Source organism: Kogia breviceps, chromosome 4 (genome assembly GCF_026419965.1).
Source record: "Kogia breviceps isolate mKogBre1 chromosome 4, mKogBre1 haplotype 1, whole genome shotgun sequence".
NCBI classification, from domain to species: domain Eukaryota; kingdom Metazoa; phylum Chordata; class Mammalia; order Artiodactyla; family Physeteridae; genus Kogia; species Kogia breviceps.
In genome coordinates, this window is record NC_081313.1 from 16,796,207 (window position 1) to 16,819,870 (window position 23,664).

Consider the following 23,664-nt stretch of genomic DNA (forward strand, 5'->3'; position numbering starts at 1 on the left):
CTTCATAAATTCTGGACTCCTGTTTTGAAAGGATTTTAGAGCCCCTCTGAATCAAGAGTCTTCAGACTCGTTTGCTCAGAAACCACAGTAAAATTGAGATGTACAGCGCACACACACACACACACACACACACTCAGAACAAAATTTCATAATGTAATGTGCAATGCACTGTTATTTTAAGCTTACTTCTTGTCATTTCTAGTTTATTAAAAGTATATTAGTGTAAAGTCATTAAATTGATTTTATATTCTTAATCAATTGAAGCCAACAATCTGAAAATAGTGTAATAGATCCAACTCCATTTTATGTTTGATTTAACTTTGCATCAACAATTGTGACACTGTTAAGATGGTATTGCTAAAATATCATCTGAGGTAAAATGTACACTTTTAAAATAATGTGATTCCAAAACTAATCCATCTACATATCTTACTCTTAACTTACTCTACTCTGAATATTTGCAATGTTCAAGATTCAACAAGTTATCCCCAGCCTTGCATATAATTAAAAATAACATGGGAAATTATACTTGAAAATTAGCATACGCCTTCTGAAATATTTCCAAAATTAGGGCACTGTCTATTGAAAAAGGAATAGAGTAAATAGTGTCAAAATTTTCAAAGGTGTTGTATCTACTCAGTAGTGCTCTTATATTGCTAAAATACATATAAGATTTTGTTTCTCTGTTTCATATTCCTCATTAATTATGTTCTATTAGAAAAAATGAGAATTTCTAAATACATAATATGAAAAGAAATCAGTCATCCATATTCATATTCTCAAATTCAATTATTCATTCATTAAAAAGGACTGTAGGATATTCATTCAAAAAATGTGTTTAGAGAATTCGGTCAGAATTCAGTACTGAATCAGACACAGCATTAGATCCTAGGGGGTGTAAGATTAATGTGACATGATCTGAGCTTGAGAGTTTCAACTTTGGGGAAAGATAGTGGAATAAATTGTTAGAATCTGATCTGATAGAGAGTCCATCTGGAGTATGTAGAATGTACAACTGCTAAGACAGGGACTATATGGTAAAAGGTAAGTGGTATGGGTTGAGTGATCAGCACATCCGCGATCATGTCTTAAGAGACTTAGTTAGAATGTTTACCTGTGAGGGACAAGATACATTTCAGAGGTTCTGCCTAAAATGGATGTGATATCTCCTTCCTATGATGAAACATAAAAAGGAAAGCAAAGACGGATCTAATGAGAATCATTACCAGGCAGACATTCTACAGAATCTTTCTCTGGCTTGGCAGAACTGAGGAATGAATCTTCAGGCTGGAGTCAACCACAGGCTAGCCCAACCTATCTAAACCTATGGCTGAGAACTACTAATTTTCAATAATACTCTCATGTTTTCCAATGTATTGGCCTCCAAAATCTGGGAGAAGCAAGCATACTGTGTTCTGAAAAATCAGGTATTTCTGTTTACAGATTTCATGAGGTCTTGTTTAGTTAAAACATTGAGTAGACATCAGCCTGGCTTAACATCCTTCCATGCGTGTGCAGAGAAAACATAACTTCAGAGTCACAGGGTTTTAGGAAGTCATGCAGAGGATAGCAGCTAAAATGAAATTAAGGCCTGAGAAAGAGAGTCTAGGCATGGCTAAACATCCTTCCATGCGTGTGCAGAGAAAACATAACTTCAGAGTCACAGGGTTTTAGGAAGTCATGCAGAGGATAGCAGCTAAAATGAAATTAAGGCCTGAGAAAGAGAGTCTAGGCAAAGAACACAAATGTGCAAGGACACAGAGTCCTGAAAGAGTTTGGTACATCTGAGGCACCTCCAGAGTGTCATTTTGCAGGAAATGGAGAGGGAAGCAGACTAGAAAGTTAGACAGGGCATATCAAAAAATATCACCCATGCCAAGCCTCTGAGTCTTAACAATTGAGATCCCCTAAAAGACAAAAATAGGGGTCTGGCAAGGCTAGACTTTCTTTGCTTTTTTTTTTTTTTTACAAATTTGTTTCTCTGTGTAAATTTATAGACCAGAATGTACCATTTTCTCAATTCACAAAGCCAAAAGAAACTTTCGATAACTTTAAAAGTAGGTACAGTAATTTGTGTGGAAAATAGTTGATGAAATTAACATTGAAATAGCGACAAAGCCACAACTAATTAATTTCACATTCATATTGACTTAAGAAGCATCAGAACTAGTATCTAAATTAAAGTGTCACTATCATTGTGTGTCTGCATGCTGTGTGCCTTCTTTGCTTTCTTGTATGTGTAAAATAGCATAGGGATCATAAGTGTTTGCATCTATATTTGTGTGCATGTGTATTTAGTTCCAAAGATGGCATTAGTTATAAACAGAGAAAGCAATCAAAATAAATCATCTCATCTTGATATGAAAGAACACAATATAGATTTCATATGAAAAAAAAAAGCTAAACTGTTACACATTGATTCCAAATTGATGGTTATTGATTCTAAACTCATAAGCTGTATAATAGAGTCCAGCTAATTCTCTATGAGTACTGAATTCTCTTTTTTCAGTTTTAAAATATCAAGGACTATTTTTATCATTACTATTTTGATTTCAGGAAATCATAAATTGCAAATCAGAAAACTAAAGATAAAAGGATTATTTAGATCAATTGCAAATCCAGAATTGCAAGTATTTAGATTTCCAAACTTAAATTATCATCAGTACTATTCAATCAAGTGATGTTTTTCTGGGGCTTTCTAAATGCATAACATCAATAAAAATGATTAAAATAAATGTCTTAGGTGCAATAAATAAGGTTTTCACATCCAGAGGAATAGAAACAGTTGATGCAAAATCTTAGGGGAGCTGAATATTAGCTCCATGAATGCAGAAACTGTATCTATCTTGTTAATTGCTATGCTGCCAATACCTAGAACAGTGACTGCATCATAGGGCTCCATGGTACTTGCTGAGTGAAAGAGTATATGCAGGTAACATGGTTGGTTCATCACTGCAAAACATTGTTATGGCATCCTAGAAACCAATATCATGGAGACACAGGAGAGGAACCTAGCCATAAACTAGCTTGGCTATTTAGCACCAATAATTTTGTACTACAGAATTAAAACTTTTAAACATAAAATCAAATGAGGTGTGTGTATATATATATATATATATATATATTTTTTTTTTTTTTTTTTTTTTTTTTTTTCCCGGTACGCGGGATTCTCACTGTTGTGGCCTCTCCCGTTGCGGAGCACAGGCTCCGGACGCGCAGGCTCAGCGGCCATGGCTCACGGGCCCAGCCGCTCCGCGGCACGTGGGATCTTCCCGGACCGGGGCACGAACCCGCGTCCCCCGCATCGGCAGGCAGACTCTCAACCCCTGTGCCACCAGGGAAGCCCAAGGTGTATATATTGACATATGTTGATACTAAGTGCAAGCAGATGGTATTAACAGGAAATCGCTCTCTAATACCTTACCTAATACAAGAATCATAGAAATTATATTCTCTTAGATGGCAGATACTGGAAATCTGCAGCTCAAATAGAGAATTATTTGTGGACGTAAGTTACTCTTGTAACCAGTGCCACATTAAATGGCATAGTCTGATGGCAGACGGTCCTGGGAGGTTCCATTATGCTGAAAGGCAAGTTATGTCATAAAAATAACTGTCACCTCCTCTGAAAATGTCATTTCTCATAAACTGCTGAATAAGAGAAAAACAAAACAAGCACAACTAAACTAAGCAAAATGCACTTGCTGCCGACCTAGGTGTAATTGGTCTAGCCGTTATTGACTGCTGCCGGAAAGAAGCCTCCAACCAACGGCTTGCTGCACTTCTGACAATGCAAGTCACAGGAGAAATAATGATGATGCCAAATAAAAGTGCCAGCAATTGATGAACTGGCAGATGAGTGTGGACAAATATTCAGATTCAACGGATCAAATATTCAGACACTGCCAAAAGGTAACTTAGGGGTTCTATTTTTGTTTTTTGTTTTTTTTTTTGTTTGTTTTTTTTTTTTTTTTTTGCAGTATGCGGGCCTCTCACTGTTGTGGCCTCTCCCATTGCGGAGCACAGGCTCTGGACGCGCAGGCTCAGCGGCCATGGCTCACGGGCTTAGTTGCTCCGCGGCATGTGGGATCTTCCCGGACCAGGGCACGAACCCGTGTCTCCTGCATCGGCAGGCGGATTCTCAACCACTGCGCCACCAGGGAAGCCCAGGGGTTCTATTTTTAAGTTACCTTCAAAATGAGTGTTAATCCAATGTATATATATATTTTTTGCAAATAAGAGTGTCTAAGGAACTAAGGGGAAAAGGGCCAGTTAAAAATATTTTAGGTCCCTGCTTTAAGAGGAACAACCATCATAAATGGTAGAACGATATTTTTGGTTTCCCCAAATTACATTTAACAGGATACAACGACAATTTAAACCATCAGTGATGTTTAGTCATGACATACTCCTTGGCCGCAGATTGTATAAAGCCTCTACTTGACCTCACTGTAACATGTCCTAGGACCACTTCAAGGATGTTTGCTTATTGTTTGTTTATTTATTCATTTATTTAAGATTCCAAGGGTATTTAACTGAGAATGAATGACAAATGTCTATGGATTGTTTTCCTTGGGACGGTGGTTGCTGTCAATATTTGCATAGGCACACGTTACCCTGCTCTTTAGAAACCACTACCAGCAGAAATTCAGAATAATCCGTCTAAAATTATGGGTCTCATCTTTCAGCTTAATTCTTAAATATTACCTCCTCCATATCATTCTGTGCTTTTATACTATCTGTCTGTTTCCCTCATGTTTTAGGTAATTGTGTATTCATTTCTCTGTCTCTAGTTGGTAGATACATTTTAATCAGGAAATTGTATTTTTGATCTTGAGGTCCTGAAGCGTTCTCATAAAAGATTAGAATCAGATAGTCTTTCTCTGTCTCTCTCTCTCTCTCTTTCATTCTGTATCCCTCTCTCTCTCCCATAAATGTAAATGCTTGAAATATATGTTGAATTGCGAGAAGGATGGGATTTCTAACTCCCAACCTAAGTACTAAATGAGACTAACTTTCTACAGAATGAAAAATATATTGGGGAATGGGGAGAATTCAATTCTAATCTTGTTTCTTTCTCCAATTAATCTCTCTAATCATCAATCTTCTTATCTGCAACAGGAGAGATGTGGATTATAATTTATATAAAACCCTTTCTAATTCTAATAATCTAGTATTCTTGCTTTATTGCTAGGCCTTATAAATGAAGGAAAGAACCTCTAATTGTATAATGGACACTTGAGGAGTTCCTATCCAGTATTACATTTGACCATGTCTGTTGGTGATGTGGGTAATAACACTGAATATGTTAGTATAGGGAACAATTCCTGTTATAATCTCAAATGTATTTTAAGAATCTCATGAATTACTTTAGCTGCTTAATAAAAACCACCTATTTGTTCAGAAACCAAATTTTGAAAGGTGTGAAGAATCTTTGTCAGAAAATCATGTAATGTTTGTTTAAGTAAGTGAGTGGCATGGCTTTTCTGGTGTGGACTATTCAATAGGGAACCTTAAATGAATTGCTTAAACACACATCTAACACAAAATGCTTCAAGGATTTTTGAAACCCTTCATAATAATTTTAGAAGTTTTGCTTTTATCTTCTTGAATAGAAATGAGACACAAATCTCAAAAAGACTAATATCCCTATCTGTGATGGTCAAGAGATAAAGAAAAGTAGGTTAAAAGTTTTGGAACTTAAATACATCTTGTTAAACATTAAATAATACTATGTTTTGCAAGGATCCTACATGTAGTAGATTTAAATATTTTCTTCATTTAATTAAAAAGACCAAGAAAATACTGATCTGTGTTGCCACAACGTTTGTGTACAGCACTTTGTTTTGTTGTTACAAGGGCTTCCAAATTGTGTAACATGAGGGAAAGAAATTTTCAAGATTCAGTTTGAATTAGAGATTTAAACAAAATCTGCACATGGGAGCAATCACATAATTAATTTCAATAAAAAGGAAAAGGCATACATGATCAGAGCTTTAAGATAGGATGAATCTTTTGGATACAAGGGTAAGATCCTTTGAGAGAAAAAAACAAGATAAAAACAGCCTTAAGAAAAGGATTCAAATAGCATTAAATGTCTCTTTAAGGGACCACATCTGAAACAGTAGATATGAAAATCTTCCTCCACTCATAAGGTCCTTCAACTTAAAGAAAGTTGGTAGACATTTACAAGTATCAATAAACTCATTTCAAGTACTGTGCTGACAGGCATGAGTGCAGATGAATAAATAAAGCTGGTGGAGTAGAACTGCATAGCAACTATCAAACTCAATTCCTGTAAGAGTATTAATCTAATTAAGCATAAATGAAGCAGTGTCCTATTTTTATTTTTTATTAAGTTCATATTTTCAAATTGGAGATATACATTTGAGAAGGCCTTCATTCCTTAAGAATAAAATAGGATTATTTTCAAATAAAACACATCCATCAACTCTTCATTAACTAAGACTGGGAACCTCACTAAGTAAATTGAGCTGGTGTTCATTTCAATCTTTTTTTCTAGTTGACTGAGGTACTATAATTTACCTTATTCATTCCTGCAGAGTGCCTTGCACTTACCAGGCATGTATAAATGTATGTGAATAAATCAATCAATAAATAGAAGTTTATTCTCTGATCAGAGTGTTTAAGAAACATTAGAGTTGGGTGAAATATCACCTCATTTCTTCTGCACACATTTATACCTTCCAAGAAGATTCCCTCTAAGTTATTATATCTGAAATAAGTGGTGAGATTCAAAAATCATCTAAGATTGGCAGTGAGGTAACATGGAATCCACTGGAATTTTCTTCCTCACCATCAACAGTTAAGCCTATGGTTGGCTCATCTGAATCAGATATGGCCATTTCAGCCTTTTTTAGCCATTGCTTTATTTGATACGAAAAAAAAAAAAAAAATCCCAAAGTAGAGATGCAGCCAGTCTGGCAGTCAAGTAAAACCTGAACTTTTCATTTGTTTGTTAACAAATACATCAGCAAAAAGCTAGCATAAAAGATGTATTATTCAATTATTGTCATTTGCAGACACAGCCACAAATATTAAGCTTCGTTGAACCTCTAAGGTTTCTCTCCAAGGTAAATCAAATCGGTGTAATCCTCGTGCTTTTATACGCTGCTTTTAATATAGTAACATTTTCTTCATTCACATTAGTGCTTTCTGCTGTTCCTGACTTTTAAACAGTCTCAAATTAAAAATAATGGAGAAAATGACTTCTGGATTACAGAAATCACTGTTACAAGGACTAAACGTTAAACATCGTTTAGAGTTTATTTCTTTACTTAAAAACTTTGATTATCTGGTTTCTTAAACTACAGATTAGAAAAAGAAAATTAAAAGGAAGGAGGCTGTAAGGAACATGCAGAGCCAGTTTCCTAGAACTAGCTCTGCAGAGAAACAATATATGTGACAGATACAAATGGACACTAAATAATATTTGGTCTCCATAATGACTTGTAGTGTAGAAGGAAAATTATCTGTCCATTTGTTAAAAATGTCACGGAAGACTTTATTAAAGACTATTTTAATGGAGCTCAAGACTACTGAAATAGGGAGAGAGATTGAACTAACCTACAAATACAACAAGGACAACTGGGGATTGACAGCCAACAAACAGAGTAAGAGGGTAGATAGAAAATTACTAAGAGCAACAGGTGAGGTGGGGCAAGAATGAGGCTTAGTAGAAAAGTGGGTTCAGGGGAACCTGAAGATAGAGTTTGGTCAAGGAGGGTGTTTTTGTCCGTAGTCACCAAGAAAAGGTTCATTTAGGCTTTGTACTTTAAAAGAAGTTGGAGAATCCCATGCAGCCTTTGAGAAAAATGTTTATTAAAAATGCTAATTTTCCCCCAAATATTCCAAATCAATAGCAGTCTCCCACTATGTACAAAATGCACTAATCCAGAGCACTTTAGTTCCTAGCAATGCTTTTCATATTGATTAATACATCAGACAAAATAACTGTCTTTGACTTTTCCAAAATTTAAAAAGGCACATGAAAGAAGGATTAAAACGTCTGGGTGAATTGTGCAATAACCGTTATTTGCCCTTCTATGAACAAGGTCACCAATATTTTATGATGGTTTAAGTGTGATCAGCAGTAAATTAACAAGAAGGAGGTAAATTAACATTTGCCTACAATGCAGCCTTTTATATATCACCTTAAGAAAACAGAAGAAATTCCCTGCCTGTAACTGAAGATTTTTAAAAGTTCTACAACTTGTTTTATAGCGATGGCTTAATCTCCTAGTTGAAAATAGGCCAATAGGTTGATATTTGGAAGTTCCTTCTAGACTTAACTTTGTTATCCTGAAATGCTTTTCCTTCTAATTCTTTTTCTTCTTTCATTTTCTTTCTATTAATTTACACTTTTTTCCTTCCTTTTAAATTTCTTCCTTCCTCCTCCATCCCTTCGTTCCTTGCATGTTTGTTTCGATGCCCTGTTTGTTTTGTCTCCGTCTTATGTATAAATAGCTTAATGGTGATTCTTTTCACCGCACCCCAACCTCACTCATTCCTTAGGACTTGCCTCGATCTTGAACTGACTCTCTTTCAATTTAATATACAGATATACTTTAAAAGATGCATTGGGCTTCCCTGGTGGCGCAGTGGTTGAGAATCCGCCTGCCGCTGCAGGGGACACGGGTTCGTGCCCCGGTCTGGGACGATCCCACGTGCCGCGGAGCGGCTGGGCCCGTGAGCCGTGGCCGCTGAGCCTGCGCGTCCGGAGCCTGCGCCCCACAACAGGGAGAGGCCACAACAGTGAGAATCCCACGTACCGCAAAAAAAAAAAAAAAAAAATTCAATTGTGTAAGTTGTAGAAATAAAGACAAAGTCAAACTGACAAATCCCCAGGGCTGGACCACCCAAGGACAGCAGTATTATAGCATGCCTAGAGGTCATCTTATTTCCTTAGTTTTAATACTCCTGTAACTGCTACTCACAAAACATCATAATAAGCAGAAGTGAACAATATAATGATCCTATTGTACTTTCCAGAAAGGTGATATTTCCTTGGAGTCTATACACAGAGATGGTAGAAGACACAAGGGACATGGTTACAATTGTTCAGGGTGAGTTGACGAAATGAGAAGAGATCTTGCAGCAGCCCTAGGAAGCTGATAATAAATCCACTTCACTGACCTGAGAAAATAACTAGGAAAACTTGTGAAGGGAACTGATAGGCCTCTGAAGAGTGGGACAGGTGGATGGGTGTACTGCAGATTATGGCCCTGTAAGTAGTTCCGACTTCATTTTCTTTTGTTGGGTCTCTTCACTGGAATTGGCTCACTGATCAAAGAGTAGGGTCCAGTACTCATTGTTCATCAATGTCCGCTTTTACTTCTTCTTTCTTCATTCAACAAAGTTATCCACACAACTCTCCCCACCAACACTGTTGGTATTTCAGATCCTTTTATTTTATTCCGTTTTTATCAAGTTTAATTTCCCTGAAAAAACATGACTAAAAGAACAAAAAGTATTGTACAATACCATTTAGAAATGTTTTCCTTCTATTCATTCACATGTTATTTTGCAAGTAAACATGAGTGTTGGAGGGTTTTTTCAAGTCTACTTTAAGCTTTATGTTTGAAATATTTTACTTTAAAAGATCTATAGGGCTTCCCTGGTGGCGCAGTGGTTGAGAATCCGCCTGCCGATGCAGGGGACACGGGTTCGTGTCCCGGTCCGGGAAGATCCCACATGCCGCGGAGCGGCTGGGCCCGTGAGCCGTGGCCGCTGGGCCTGCGCGTCCGGAGCCTGTGCTCCGCAACGGGAGAGGCCACAACGGTGAGAGGCCCGCGTGCCGCAAAAAAAAAAAAAAAAGGTAGAGGTAATAATAGATCCTCCTTTCATAGCAATTGTAATGATTTAATGAGAAAATATTTATAAAATGCTTAGAAAACAGCCTGATACATGGAAGCATCCAATAACAGTTGTTATCTAAGGGAGAAAAAAATTAATACTTTTCAAATGTGGCAAATAAGATAAAATGTGTCAGGCGGTTAACTGGGCCTGTATCCTGTATAAAATGAATGTGTCCTTTGGCTTCTAAAACTGCAGCTGCCATATGTACGTAGGCCATGTGCAATTTTACTTTTTATTAGAGTTTCTGTTTTTGATTTGTCTTCAGTCGGGGAAGGCTGGTTGACAATAACAAGCTTATTTCAGGCTGCTTCCTTATCAATAGGTTTAACTGTTTTAAATTAGCAGTCTACTTTTTATTTACTTATTGTCATTCTCATAAAGATAGAACTGGGTTGCATTCACATTACATTTCATTTGGGGGAAAATTTATATAAAATAAGGATTATAGAAGTAATTATCCTACAGGTAATCTATAATATTTTGTTGTTGTTGTTGTTGTTTTGTTTTGTTTTTGTGTACACGGGCCTCTCACTGTTGTGGCCTCTTCCGTTGCAGAGCACAGGCTCCAGACGCGCAGGCTCAGCGGCCATGGCTCACGGGCCCAGCCGCTCCGCGGCATGTGGGATCTTCCCGGACCGGGGCACGAACCCGAGTCCCCTGCATCGGCAGGCGGACTCCCAACCACTGCGCCACCAGGGAAGTCCTATAATATTCATATTTTTAAAGACTGTTTTATAGAATATGGTTCAGAAACAGATATCAAAAATTACTTATGTAGTGTCAAATAAGTTTCAGAAATAAGCTTGAGGTATACTGTTTTATTCCAAGCATAGGAAGAACACAAGAATAAAGAGGAAATAACTCTCAAGAACTGTGCAGGGCTTGGGACTTCATGTTTCTTACTAGCTAATCATCTACCTACTAGTGTTTTACACATGTTGGCAGAAAACGTGAGACTCCTGGATCAAAGACAATGTACTTCACTGCAGGCAGCGAAAGCTGTAGCCAGAGATTCCAGTACATATGTGCTCTTTTTCCCTTGTGCCCATGGGAGTAATGCAGGGCCTATGATAGAGGACTGTTGCCTTCAGCAGTTTGAGCTGCTATAACAAAATGCCATAGACTGGGTGGCTTAAACAAGACATTTATTTTCTCACAGTTCTGCAGGCTGAGAAGTCCACAATCAAGGTGCCTGCAGACTTGGCTCTTGGTGACAGCTCTCTTCCTGGCTTGTAGATAGCTGCCCTCTCAGTGTGTATTCATATGCCTTTACTCGGTGCAGAGAGAAAAATTTCTGGTGTCTCTTCCTCTTCTTAAAAGGCACCAATTCGATCACGGGGTTCTATTCTCATGACCTCATGTAACCTAATTAATTACCTCCCAAAGGTTCCACCTCCAAATACCATCACATTGGAGATTAGGACTTCAACATAGGAACTTCGAGAAGACACACACATTCAGTTCATGACAACAGTACATCCACTGGGTTGTGTTACTGAAGAGGAACTTGAGCTTAGGGAATTCGCTGCTACTAGAGCAAACAGAAGCAAGACTATATTTTGTCAAGGGGAAGCATTTCCATCATCCTTCATATTTGCTTCCTGCAAGCATGCCCTGATAAATGACCCCGGTAAAGAGTAGTCAGAGTAATGCATTCTTGTTCTACCCACAAAGGACATGCAGACACAGTGACGGCCCATTGTGAACTGACTCTCCTAATACTAGCGAAAACTTAGAGCTTGAAGAAAACTGTAAGCAGAAAAAAAAATTCGTATACTCCTCTATTTCATCAGAAACGATGACTGGCACATAGTGAGCTCAATAAATATTGATTACTATAGCCGAATAATTGACGAAAGCCATTGGCCTTTGCCTTTTGAGCAACAGGTGGGGATTACATATGGCCACCTATGCCCTGTTAGGGAGTTTGAACTTAGTTGAGAAATCACTGAAGTTTATAATGAGGAAGGGGCATGGTCAGATTTACATTTTGGAGCAATCACTTTTGACTTCAGTAGAATGATGGATTTAAGGAGAGCAAGACAAAGACAGGGAGACAAATTAAGGAGCTATTGCAGTAGAAGGAAAAGATGGCGATAAGGGTCTAAATTAGAGAATCACTGCACAGGACAACACTGAGATTGATTTTAACAATATTTAAAGAACAATCAGCAAGACTCAATGCTTGGTAGAATGAGAGGAGGGAGGTAGAGACCGAGAAGATGCCTGGTATCCTCACTTGAGTCTGGGGGAATGTGCCTTAAGCAGGAATCGGGATTTCAGAAGTAGTGGAGCTTCTTCAAAAGAAACTATTTGATAAAACAATTTCTATTTTAGATTTCTGATAGATTTCAAATGTATGCAATTTTCCACATCCATATACACACATACAAAATTAACAATTTAAATACTATCATTATGGGCTTCCCTGGTGGCGCAGTGGTTGAGAGTCCACCTGCCGATGCAGGGGACGCAGGTTCGTGCCCCGGTCCGGGAAGATCCCACGTGCCGCGGAGCGGCTGGGCCCGTGAGCCATGGCCGCTGAGCCTGCGCGTCCGGAGCCTGTGCTCCGCAACGGGAGAGGCCACGGCAGTGAGAGGCCCGCGTACCACAAAAAAATAAAATAAAAAAAATAAATAAATACTATCATTATAATGTCTTTTTAGATAGGAACATTTATATTTTCTTAGACCATCCAAATACATAATTAAAAGTGAATTCTCTTTTCTAAACAGATACTTTCTTTTCTCATCTGTTTCACGCCCCACACAAATTTCTGTGATCATACAGGTAAAGATACTGTTCATCTATATGACTTACCTTTTAAAAGGTTTACAATTTAACCTTATGTGATTATATGCCTGGTAACCTTGGTTTTGATGAATTACTTTTTGGATTATATTTCTTAAGCCAGCAACTTTCTTATATTTGGTTAAAAAGACAAATCGAATTTCACCAATAGCTATAAATAAAGCCATTGATTTGAACTCGGAAGCTCAGTAGCCTCCTTTACCAAAACCTGGTCAAATTTTAGCATAAAAGATGGCATTTAAATGGAAAAGTATGTATGTATGTAGAAAACATAAATATTTGCATGATTCTGAACTTTTAATAAATGGACTTTCCATATATTTTTAAATGTGTGAAGAAATTAATGTGTCCAATTTTACACACCTCACTATATTCTAACATTAATCCAAGTAAGTATATTTAATGGAATTAACCTCCCCATATTTGTAATGGTTTAAAAGAAAATCATACTGATTTGTTATTCTATACAAAGTTATTTATTTTATTGTAAAAGAATTGCCCTATTTATTTTTAGCAAAGCAGGGAAAGGATTGGCTAGGGAGGTACGGTTCTGGTTTCAATTTAATCCTCTCAGTATTTCTTAAAACCCTAAAAGGAAGATATTATGATTCTCATTTTAGGCTCCACTGGGTAAAATATCTTACTAAGGCCATATAACAGTTTGTGGCTAAACTGAGAGGCAAGTCTTAAGATTTAAACCTACGTTTTCCTACTATCCGACCATCAATTGAAAGCAAATAATCTTTCCAAATTATATATTTTTAAAATACAGGATTAACTATGGCAATATGTATATCTTTAGTAAACCCCTGTTCTGAAATGAATTTTAACTGAGAAATTCTGAGTCAGGGGAAGTGAATTCTAACCGGATTTAAATAATAATGGATTTTGTTAGGTGAGGAATAGTGGATCAACAGGATCTCAAACTTATAATTGAATTAATATAATTCCTGGGCTCTGTGTAAACATCTAAACTGGTTTGTTTTTGTTTTGAACGAACACTGTGGACTGACTGTAAACATCCATCAAACTTTTTTTTTTTTTTTGAGAAATTCTGTGTCAGGGGAAGTGAATTTTAACCATATTTAAATATTAATGGATTTTTATTAGGTTAGGGGGAGAGGAGTTTAATTTAGAAATAAGCTTCGGAAAGCCTCCTGATCAGAAGGGAGCCTAAGGGCCTACCCACCCCACCCACCCTTGGAAAGAAAGGCCATTATGATGGGTAAGGCCCCCGAAGGGGAGGGGACCGCATGGGACCTGGTGCAGGAGCTCCATGAAGCCGGTCCTGGGCTCAGCAGGTACTGGCAGAGCCTAGAGTGAGGAGTGGACCGGCTCTCTCAGTTAAGGGGCACTGCTTCTGACTGTGTTTGAATTTGCATTTGCCACTCAGGACGAACAAGATTTCAGGGGTGCACAGGAACACTGCACAGATTATCCCACACAGCTGCAGGCCTTGCCAGTCTTTGTAGAAGGGACTGTCTTTATCAAGCAGGTCTCTCTGGCTTCCAAGACAGGCAAGCCTGCAGCAGGAGGAGGACAGCCCAGGTCACTCCCTCTACGACACAGCTGCAGGACAGGGCTGAGAGCCTTCTCCTAAGCTCATCTGAAAGCCCAGTGCAGAGAGCCGGTCTGGGGACGCTGCTGGTGTTGCCCAATCAAACCTCCTGCATAAAGACAAGTCCAAGCTATTCATAGAAACCCAAACTCTTATTATTCTCAATGCAAACAGAACCACTTAGACTCACCATGTGGTGGTTTTAGATAATAGTTTACGTTTTGCAATACAAAATCTAAAAAACAAATATTCCCATTTGATAGCACTATGGAGACCTGAAACCACCTTCAGTCACAGTGTTTCATATCTGCATTAGGAAGACTTTACCATTCAACACGACCTTACTCTGCCTGATAATTATTCTCCAGGATGAGGAAGAAAAGACATTTTGAAACAAGATGCTTCTTAATAATGCTGCTAAGAAGAAATCTTTTAAAATGTATTCAGTTTTCTTTTTGTGGACATAATAGACATTTGTTGTAAGGCATCTGAAGAAAACACAATCACTTTCTAAAAAGCATAAAAACCACCTAGTAAGTCACATGTACTTGCCAATAACATTTTGCTTAACATTCTATACTATATGCATAAAAATATTTGCTAAGAGGGAATTTCTGATTTTTCTGCCCAGAACTCCTAGAATAAACTTAATCCTATTTTCCCCTGAGATATACACCCACTCATCACAAAAAGGAAAAGAAAAAGAGATGGACATCATATACACATACTATGTGTGTACAAAGTACAGTCACATAGTACAAAATCCAAAACATTTCTGCTGAGCGGGGGTGGGGATAGTGGGTAGCAGCTCCTTGAAAGCATTGTTAGGAATCCCTGTTCTTCCAAGGAGAATCGGTGCATACAAAAACAAACACCTATATCTATCTCAATGATTCTCAAACTTGGCTGTATGTTACAATCATTAGAGTAGATTTAAAAATATATATATCGATGCCTGGGCCCCATCCTCAAAGATTCCAATTTAATTAATCTTGGATGTAACTGGGATATTATAATTTAAAAGCTCTCTAGGTAATGCTTTTGTGTAAAACTGAGAAACCCCCATCTATGCTATAACGTAATTTGCCACTTTTTATTTTAAAAAGGACATTTGAGATGGTTCCAAATTTCCAATTTTTAAGACCATTGAGGTATGGGTGACATACAAAAAGCTGTATCTATTTAACAATCAATAATTTAATGAGTTTAGAGATAATTATACACCCCTGAAACCATCACCAAAATCAATGCCATAAACATATCCATCACCTTGAAAAGTTTCTTCTAGCAAAATTTTAAGTATACATTATCATTAACTATATAGGCATTATATAGCACATCTCTAGGAATTACTCATCTTTCATAACTGAAACTTTGTAACCTTTGACCACTGGTAACCACCATTCTACTCTCTGTTTCTGTAAGTTTGATTATTTTAGAGTCTTCATATATGTGGGATCATATAGTATTTGTTCTTCCCTGTGTTAGTAATGTCCTCCAGGTACACCTATGCTGTCACAAATGGCAGAATTTTCTTCTTTTTAAAGGTTGAATAATATTTCACTGCATATTAATACCTCATTTTCTTGATGCACTCATCCTCCAATGGAGATTTAGGTTGCTTTTATGTCTTGAGTATGTGGTAATGCTACAATGAACATGGGAATGCAGATATCTCTTTGAGATCCTGATTTTAATTCTTTGGATATATACTCAGAAGTTAGATTGCTGGATTGTATGATCTGATCATATGATTCTGTTTTTAATATTTTAGAAATCTCCATACCATCTTCCATAGTGGCTGGCGCCAATCTGTATTACCACCAACAGTGTACAAGGGCTCCCTTTACTCCCTTGCTGATACTTTTTATCTTTTGTTTTTTACTGTATAATAGCCATCCATTTTTCCAAAAATAATACATAATTCTCCATTGTTTGGATGTACCATAATTTGTTCAACCCGTGTCCTAGATTAGGGCACTTTTATTTTATTTAATATATTTTTTTAAATTCCATAGTGTTGTTTTGGAACATATTGTTTGATATATGGATAATATTACTAGAAGGTATATTCTTAGAACCATAAAATCTGCATCAAATTGCATGAGAATTAGTTAATTCTGTGAATATTCTGAAATTGCCTTTTAAAATTTGCCCTACCACTTGCATTATAGAATAATGCCTGTTTCCCCACAATCTACCAAGGTTCCTCAAGCTCTAATTTGCACACGAATCACCTGGGGATCTTGTTCAAATGCAGATTATGTAAATCCAGAATGGGTCCTGAGATTCTGAATTTTGAACATTTCTTCATGTTATAGTTACTTCAGATGGCATATTGGGATGGCATATTTACTTGAGATTTTTCTTCTTCTTCCTACAGGTATTAATATCTGTAAATTTCTCTCTAAAAACCTTTCTAACTGTATCTCATAAACTGTGTTTCTTCTTTATTCATCTTGATGTATTTCATTACCTTGTGATTTCTTCTTTGGTCATTGGTTATTGAAGGGTATCTAATTTGTGAATTTCCCAGTAACTGATTTCTTATTTAGCTCCATTTTTGTTAGAGAACATACTTTGCTGATGTATGATTTCATTTTTTTTAAATTTATTGCTTATTTTATGTTCTAACATATGGTCTTTCCTGGACAATGTTCCATGTATGCTTGAGAAGAACATGCATTCTATTAGCGCTTGGCTTTGGCATTCTACAGGTGTCATTCTACTTGGTTTAGTAAGTATATAGCACTGTTCAAGTCTATTTTCTTTTTGATCCTCTCCCTAGGTGTTCCATCAATTACTGGCAGAGGAATCGTAACTATTATAATTGAATCATCCATTTCCATTTCAATTATTTTCATTTTTGCTTTATGTATTTTGAGGCTTTGTTGTTAGATGAACAATTGCTATGTCTTCCTTTCAGATTTATAATATTATCATTGTAAAATGCCCCTTTGTTTCTAGTAACAACATTGGTCTTAAATACTATTTTGTCTAATATTAATCTATTTGCCTAATTTTGTCTATTTTATCTAATATTAGTATAGCCACTCCAACGCTCTTTTGGTTCCTGCTTGTATAGCATTTTCCATCTTTTAACTTTCAAACTATTTGTGTCTTTGAATCTAAAGTGTAAGTCTTGTAGACATCTTAAATTAAAACAACAAAATTTGGATTGAAATTAATACCAACTTAATTTCAATAGGAGATAAAACAACTCTGATATAACACGCTTCTCTGTCTCCTCTTTTATGCTATTATTGTCATACAAATGGCATCTCTGTAAATTGAAAGCCCATCATGAGTTTTATATTTATTATGCAGTTGTTTAAGTTACTCAGGTTAAGAAGAGTCAGAAATAAAAATACATTTATATTATACTTCATTTTATATTTACATATAGTTGGCTTTGCTGGTGCTCTGCATTTCTTCATTTGGATTTGAATTACTGTCTAGGATACTTTGATTTCAGCATGAAATAACCTCCTTTAGGGTTTTTATTTGCTTGGTTTTGGTTTTGGTTTTGTTGTTGCTGTTGCTGTTGTTGTTTTACTAAAGAAGGATTGCCATCCTAGAAATGTTTTTCCTCATCAGCCTTATAATGAGAGTTGCAGATATTTTCTCAAATTTTTATTAGATATTTATATTTGTCCATTATATTTTTTTTAACATTTTGATATTTTGGTACTCAAATTAATTATTCTTTCTTTTCATTGTCACATTCCTAAAAGCTGGAGGGGAAATTTAGAGAATCTTTCTCTCTCCAGCCTCATCACTTTTTTTCTCTTAAATTTTACCCTTTACCTTACTTCTATGTCATTGAATAGTCATGCCCTCTTTTGCCTCCTGGTCATTTTAATACTGTATCTTCTCACTGGAGTCCTTTTCCTACCACATCCTACCCTTGGTAAACTTCTCTCTATGTTTCAGACTTTAGGTTAGTTACATGATCCAGAAAGCTTTACCTAGGTCTTCCAAGTACGAGCTACCTGCTTCTCCTATATATTCCCTACACGTCCCACCTGTTTACTTCTTAGTGACCCACAAGAATAATGAAGAATGAGGAGAATCGTGCCTGTTCGGATCACTATTAGCTTCAATATGTGGCACACAATAGGTAGTAACAAACATATAAATAGATTTCTGCAATTGAAATAAGTTTGATTTATGTATTTAGCTATGTTCACACATGAAAAAAGTTGTAAGCCATATTTATTGCAGGAAACTAGATTAAATCAGTTTACCTACCTGTTGCTAGTGCAAATTATATTCTAATGCAAAGGTGGATTTACTGAAAAGCTAATAAAACTTAAGCTTCAGGTTCCCTTGGTTGTCTTAATTTATTACCAAGTCATGCATTTGAATTTTAAATTTTACATTCTTTTTATTTAATATGCAGCTAGGGTTGCCAGATTTAGCAAAGGAAAAATACAAGATACTCAGTTGCATTTGAATTTCACATCAATAGCAGATACATTTTGAGTGTAAGTATAATTTACACAATATTGGGATACACTTATGATGAAAAAAGTTGTTATCTGAAATTCAAATGTAACTAGGCTTCTGATTTTTTTACTGGCATTCTACAATAAAACAACACCCCAACACCACCACCGAATTATACAAGCTGCAGGCCATACAAACCCTGAGTCCGCCTCTCTTCTATTGCTGTGATAGAAATTTGAGTTACCAAATGGCCAACTTTGGAGCTGAGCTTTAATATTTCCATTGAACTTTAACCAACGTAAGTATATCTTTTGAAAACTTAAATGGATACTTGTCCCTAAGGCATTTTTCATATTATATATCTTATATAATTAAATACATTATATTGGTTAAACTTTGATACAAAGACATACCGTCATCAAAATTGCCAGACTGTCAGTGAGCATCATTTAGATGAGTATTTTCAGTTAGTTACTGCACATTGAACCCTACTGTGCTCCATGAACTGCACAAGACTTTCAGATGCAAGATAAAGAAAACACAGTCCTGATCATTTTAAATGTCTGCAAAGATTCTATAGTAACGTCACACCTTAGACACATCAATCTACAATTGTAATAGAAAGTTACTCTCTTTAAATACCGGCAAAAGACCGTCAGGTTCCCATTCAATAGCCAAAACACTTTGATTGTTTTGGGAAGATATGGACATATAATTTTTGCCAAGCAATACATAGATATATGTATCATTCTGCTATATGTTTTCTTCAAATAAAGGTGACATAATTTTCTCCTCTTTCCAGGCTTATCTGCTTTCCAAAGTCCTCCTAAATGATAAGTTTCAGAGAGGTATGAGACTGCAATTTGAAAAATATGGAAGGATTTTAGATTGTTTTAGATGTTTCAAGCAACCTAGTAGTACTGTGATATTTGCAAAAGAGCATCTCTATTATAGCTCAAAATGTCATGGAAAAGGATGCCAAGCACCCAATGTTCAGAATATTTGTCCAATAAGTAAAAAGCGTTAGCATTTATTAGGGCCTGACATATAATCTCAAAAATAAATAAATCTCCAAGTATGAAAATCTAATGATAGTCCCTATATATGGTTAATTAGTATAATAATAGTTCTACCAAACTATGCAACAAGTCTTGGCAATAGACTACGAAAAGTGACTTGTTCACTTATTACAGGCATGTTAGTAAGAGCCCTGACTTAGCAAGAATCAGATGGCACAGAGTCAAATTAGGATAACTTGAGAAAAGTTTAGTAAAAGGACTATTTACAAAAGCGTGGGAAGGGGTAGTGTAGTATCCTGCAGCTAGTAATAAACAAGCTTTTACCACCTGAACTCCGAAGAACAAAGGGGAATAGTTACCGGAACCCAGAAAAGAGATGTGGATATAGAGATGGTCGCAGTAACCTTTTGTCACGGGACACAGCTAGCCTGTGTTGACCTTAATGGGAAAGAACCCAGGTAATAAACATATCAATCTCACTCTGCTCCCTCCTTTTGACGTTTGGTGACTCCCTTTTGGCCAAACCCAACCTGAAACAAATTCAAACGTTCCTACTGATGTCATCCATATAGAACAGGCTCCAAGGGCAGAGAGGAGAGAGGTGGGGTAGAGAGCAGATCTGGAAAGACAAATAGAAAATGTACAAACTAGAAATCACCAAGGAAAAGCAACCATTCAGCTGCTATCATTTTGCTCTACTTACTACTTCATCCATGTAAATATGATTAGGTTTTCCTCTTTCTGATACCTGATTCTGATACTCGGACAAGTCTGGACTACTTTGCCTAAAAAATTTGGAGCAATGTAAGGAATGGCCTGATGTAAAATACTGAGATACACATAAAATTCATGTTGGGGTGACTGTGGACCATCTATAAAGATAGTCACCCTCAGAGGAGCTGAATTTAAGGTATAATGAGGGCTTTGGGTGACTGCTGTTTAGGGCAGAAGTCCCAATCACATTAGGACATCATAGGCCAGAGAGCAAGCAAGCAACCAAACAACAGAGATCATCTCAAATATAAGAACCAAATTAAAACTTACAAGAATAAATGCTCTTCATGGTTGATTGTGACAAACACTCTTCTGCTAAAATGGGGTAGGCTCGTATAGCATGCTTATGATCTTTTGTTATAGGTTATCACAGTTCATATTAGCACAAATGTAAAATCTCAGAGAAATAAAATTGGCAGAAAAATCTAAAATTCAATAACTCTCTCAAGCGGAAAAATGGTATATGTGGAGGTTTAATAATGAATTTTATACCTATCATTCCTTGAATTATTTAAGAGACTAGACAGATATGTATCAATATTTAAGGAAACACTTTCAACACATACAAAATGGCATAAATACCATATTATTTTACCATTTTAATACATGTATTTGCAGATAGTGCCTCTGCAATACCAAACTGAATGTCTAATGAAGAATGCAGCTGCTAAGATTTTCTCCAGTAGAGAAGGCAGTAAAGGGAACTGCTGTAGCTTTTATTATGAATTAGAGGAGGATCCTTCATGAGACAACTGAGTTTTCATGAATGCCAGGTTGACACTGGCAAAATTGATACGTCTTGACGTTTAGAAGAGTTCTACAGAATGATGTGTACATGTTCTGTCATTATGCACACCAGTACATTTGTAATGTTTAAAGCACTTAAAATAATATTACTGTTGTAAGAGAGTGAGAACAAGTCTACTTTTAAGTACAAGCAGATTTCAGACTTGAAAAATGAAACAATGACATCTGATTTAAAAGCTGGATCTCAAAACAAAACAGATCAAAAAGTCAAGCTATTGGAATAGTGTTACATGTTCTTATTTTGTAAAAGAACACTTTACAATTCTGACTTTCAGGGTAGAAAAACGGCAATGTGCCATGTTAAAAAGAGGATAGACAATTTTCATGTTGAGCCCTAAAAAACTGCTGATATCCAAACATTTTAACTTGCAAAGGAGACAAATTGCAAATGGTATTCACTGAGTGCTTTCTACGCGCCAGGTACGGTTCTCAGACCTTTACATGTTTCCACTCATTCAATGCTCCCCAAATCCCAAAAGGCTGGTACTGATAGTAATCCCATTTTACAGGTGAGAAAATGAACACAAAGAAATTAAGTAACTCACCCAGTGCTACACAGGTAGTTAATGACAAAGGTTATACCTGAAGCCAGCTTGTGTGGATACAGAGCTGTGCTTCTAACCACTATGTCATTCTGTTTCAAATGATGGAGTATGGGCTGGATGTGGACTCATTTAAGCATCACTGGGTTTATGGTTTGTGATGCTTTGAAATGCTGTTCTTGCCTTTTTGTAAGAGTTTGAGGGGTCTCCAAGTCTAAGAAATGTGACAGCAAGCCAGTAATTCATCAGTTTACTATAAGCAATGCCTTAAGATGATTAATTCAGAGGCAGTGTAAATGCAAGACAACGGTGGACAAAAGACTGGAAACCAACAGGCTGGTTAACAATTTTTAGGAAACGTAGGCTTTGCCTAGCACAGTGACATAGGAAATGGGAAGGGCGTTTACAGAGGAAACATTGCAAAAGGAACATACAGCTTCTGATTGGATATAATAGGGAAAGGAAGAAAGAAAGAAAAGAAATGCCTATCTTTCCATCCCAGTTAACTGAGAAAATTACCTAAAAATTGTTTTGAAGTTATAAGGAAAAAGTTATGTGTTTTATATGCTAACATACCCTATAGTAGTTTTAAAGTTTTTTATAAGAAATGAAAAAATGTAAGTATGTATTTAATAAGTGCTTAATAAATGGTGGCTTCTCTTATTTTATGAATTGTATTATTTATGTATAAATTCATTTCAGAAGCTGAATGTGAATGTTTGAACTCTGAATAAATGGTATGACTATTCTTCTACATTCACCTAAATTTCTATTTCACAGAGAATATATTTTTGGAAATATTTAATTTTGATTTTTACAAGAAATTCCTCTGCAATATTTGGGAGAGGAAAAATGTAAATACTAATTGTTCTCAAAATTGTTAATTAACATTATAACACATTCCCCCCCAAAATATCAATATCAATATAAATATTGTTCTCAATTTTGCATAAGATTTAAAAAGTGAAATGTGGTGATTTTACTTTCAAAATGATATCTAGGGCTTCCCTGGTGGCGCAATGGTTGAGAGTCCGCCTGCCGATGCAGGGGACATGGGTTCGTGCCCCGGTCCGGGAAGATCCCACGTGCCGCGGAGCGGCTGGGCCCGTGAGCCATGGCTGCTGAGCCTGCGCGTCCGGAGCCTGTGCTCCGCAACGGGAGAGGCCACAGCAGTGAGAGGCCCGTGAACCGCAAAACAAAAACAAAAACAAAAAAAACAGATGTCTATATTCACATGAATATGTATGTGTGTGTGTATGTAAAACTTCTGAGGGACTCTACATTGTTCCTACTGTTGATTTATTTCAGAAAATTCAACTCACTAAAAGTAAGTTTATACATTTGAGCACATGTCTGCAATGATACTCAAACAAAACAAATAAACACATGATAACAGGGACCTTGTCACATTCATGTATATGTTTTCCAAGGCCAGGCAGAGTGTCTTGCACTTGAAGGTGATGGAAAAATGCTTCTGGAAGAAAAGGGAACTCAGCTGATCCGTGAGGTAGGTTTGCTCAAGACGGGCCTTTCACACTCACAAGAGAGTTTCCTGTACTAAAGGTTTTTAGCGGGTATACCTTTGTTTTCATTTTCATTGTTACCTTCCACAACAGGAAATATAGTTCCTTGAAAATAGTAAGTATCTTTAATATCATATTACACACAAGAATCTACATGTCTCCTCTCTTTTCCTCTAGAGGAGGACGCACTCTGCTCTCCAGAAGAAGGAAGAGCAACAAATCGGACAGGTGAGAGCCTGGAATTCACCGGGCTACACGGCACGAGTGCAGAGAGTTCTCCATCGCTCCACCACGACATGGCC

The 23,664-nt window shown here is 36.7% G+C and overlaps 1 protein-coding gene across 1 annotated transcript; it reads right to left on the bottom strand.

Annotated features, from left to right (window-relative positions):
• Positions 1 to 13,984: 13,984 nt before the first annotated feature.
• On the bottom strand, positions 13,985 to 23,660 carry LOC131754955 (FXYD domain-containing ion transport regulator 4-like). The gene is given in 4 exon segments (XM_059061050.1): positions 13,985 to 14,191; positions 14,194 to 14,219; positions 14,222 to 14,296; positions 23,552 to 23,660. Coding segments are annotated over 4 exon segments (417 nt in total).
• Positions 23,661 to 23,664: the final 4 nt, after the last annotated feature.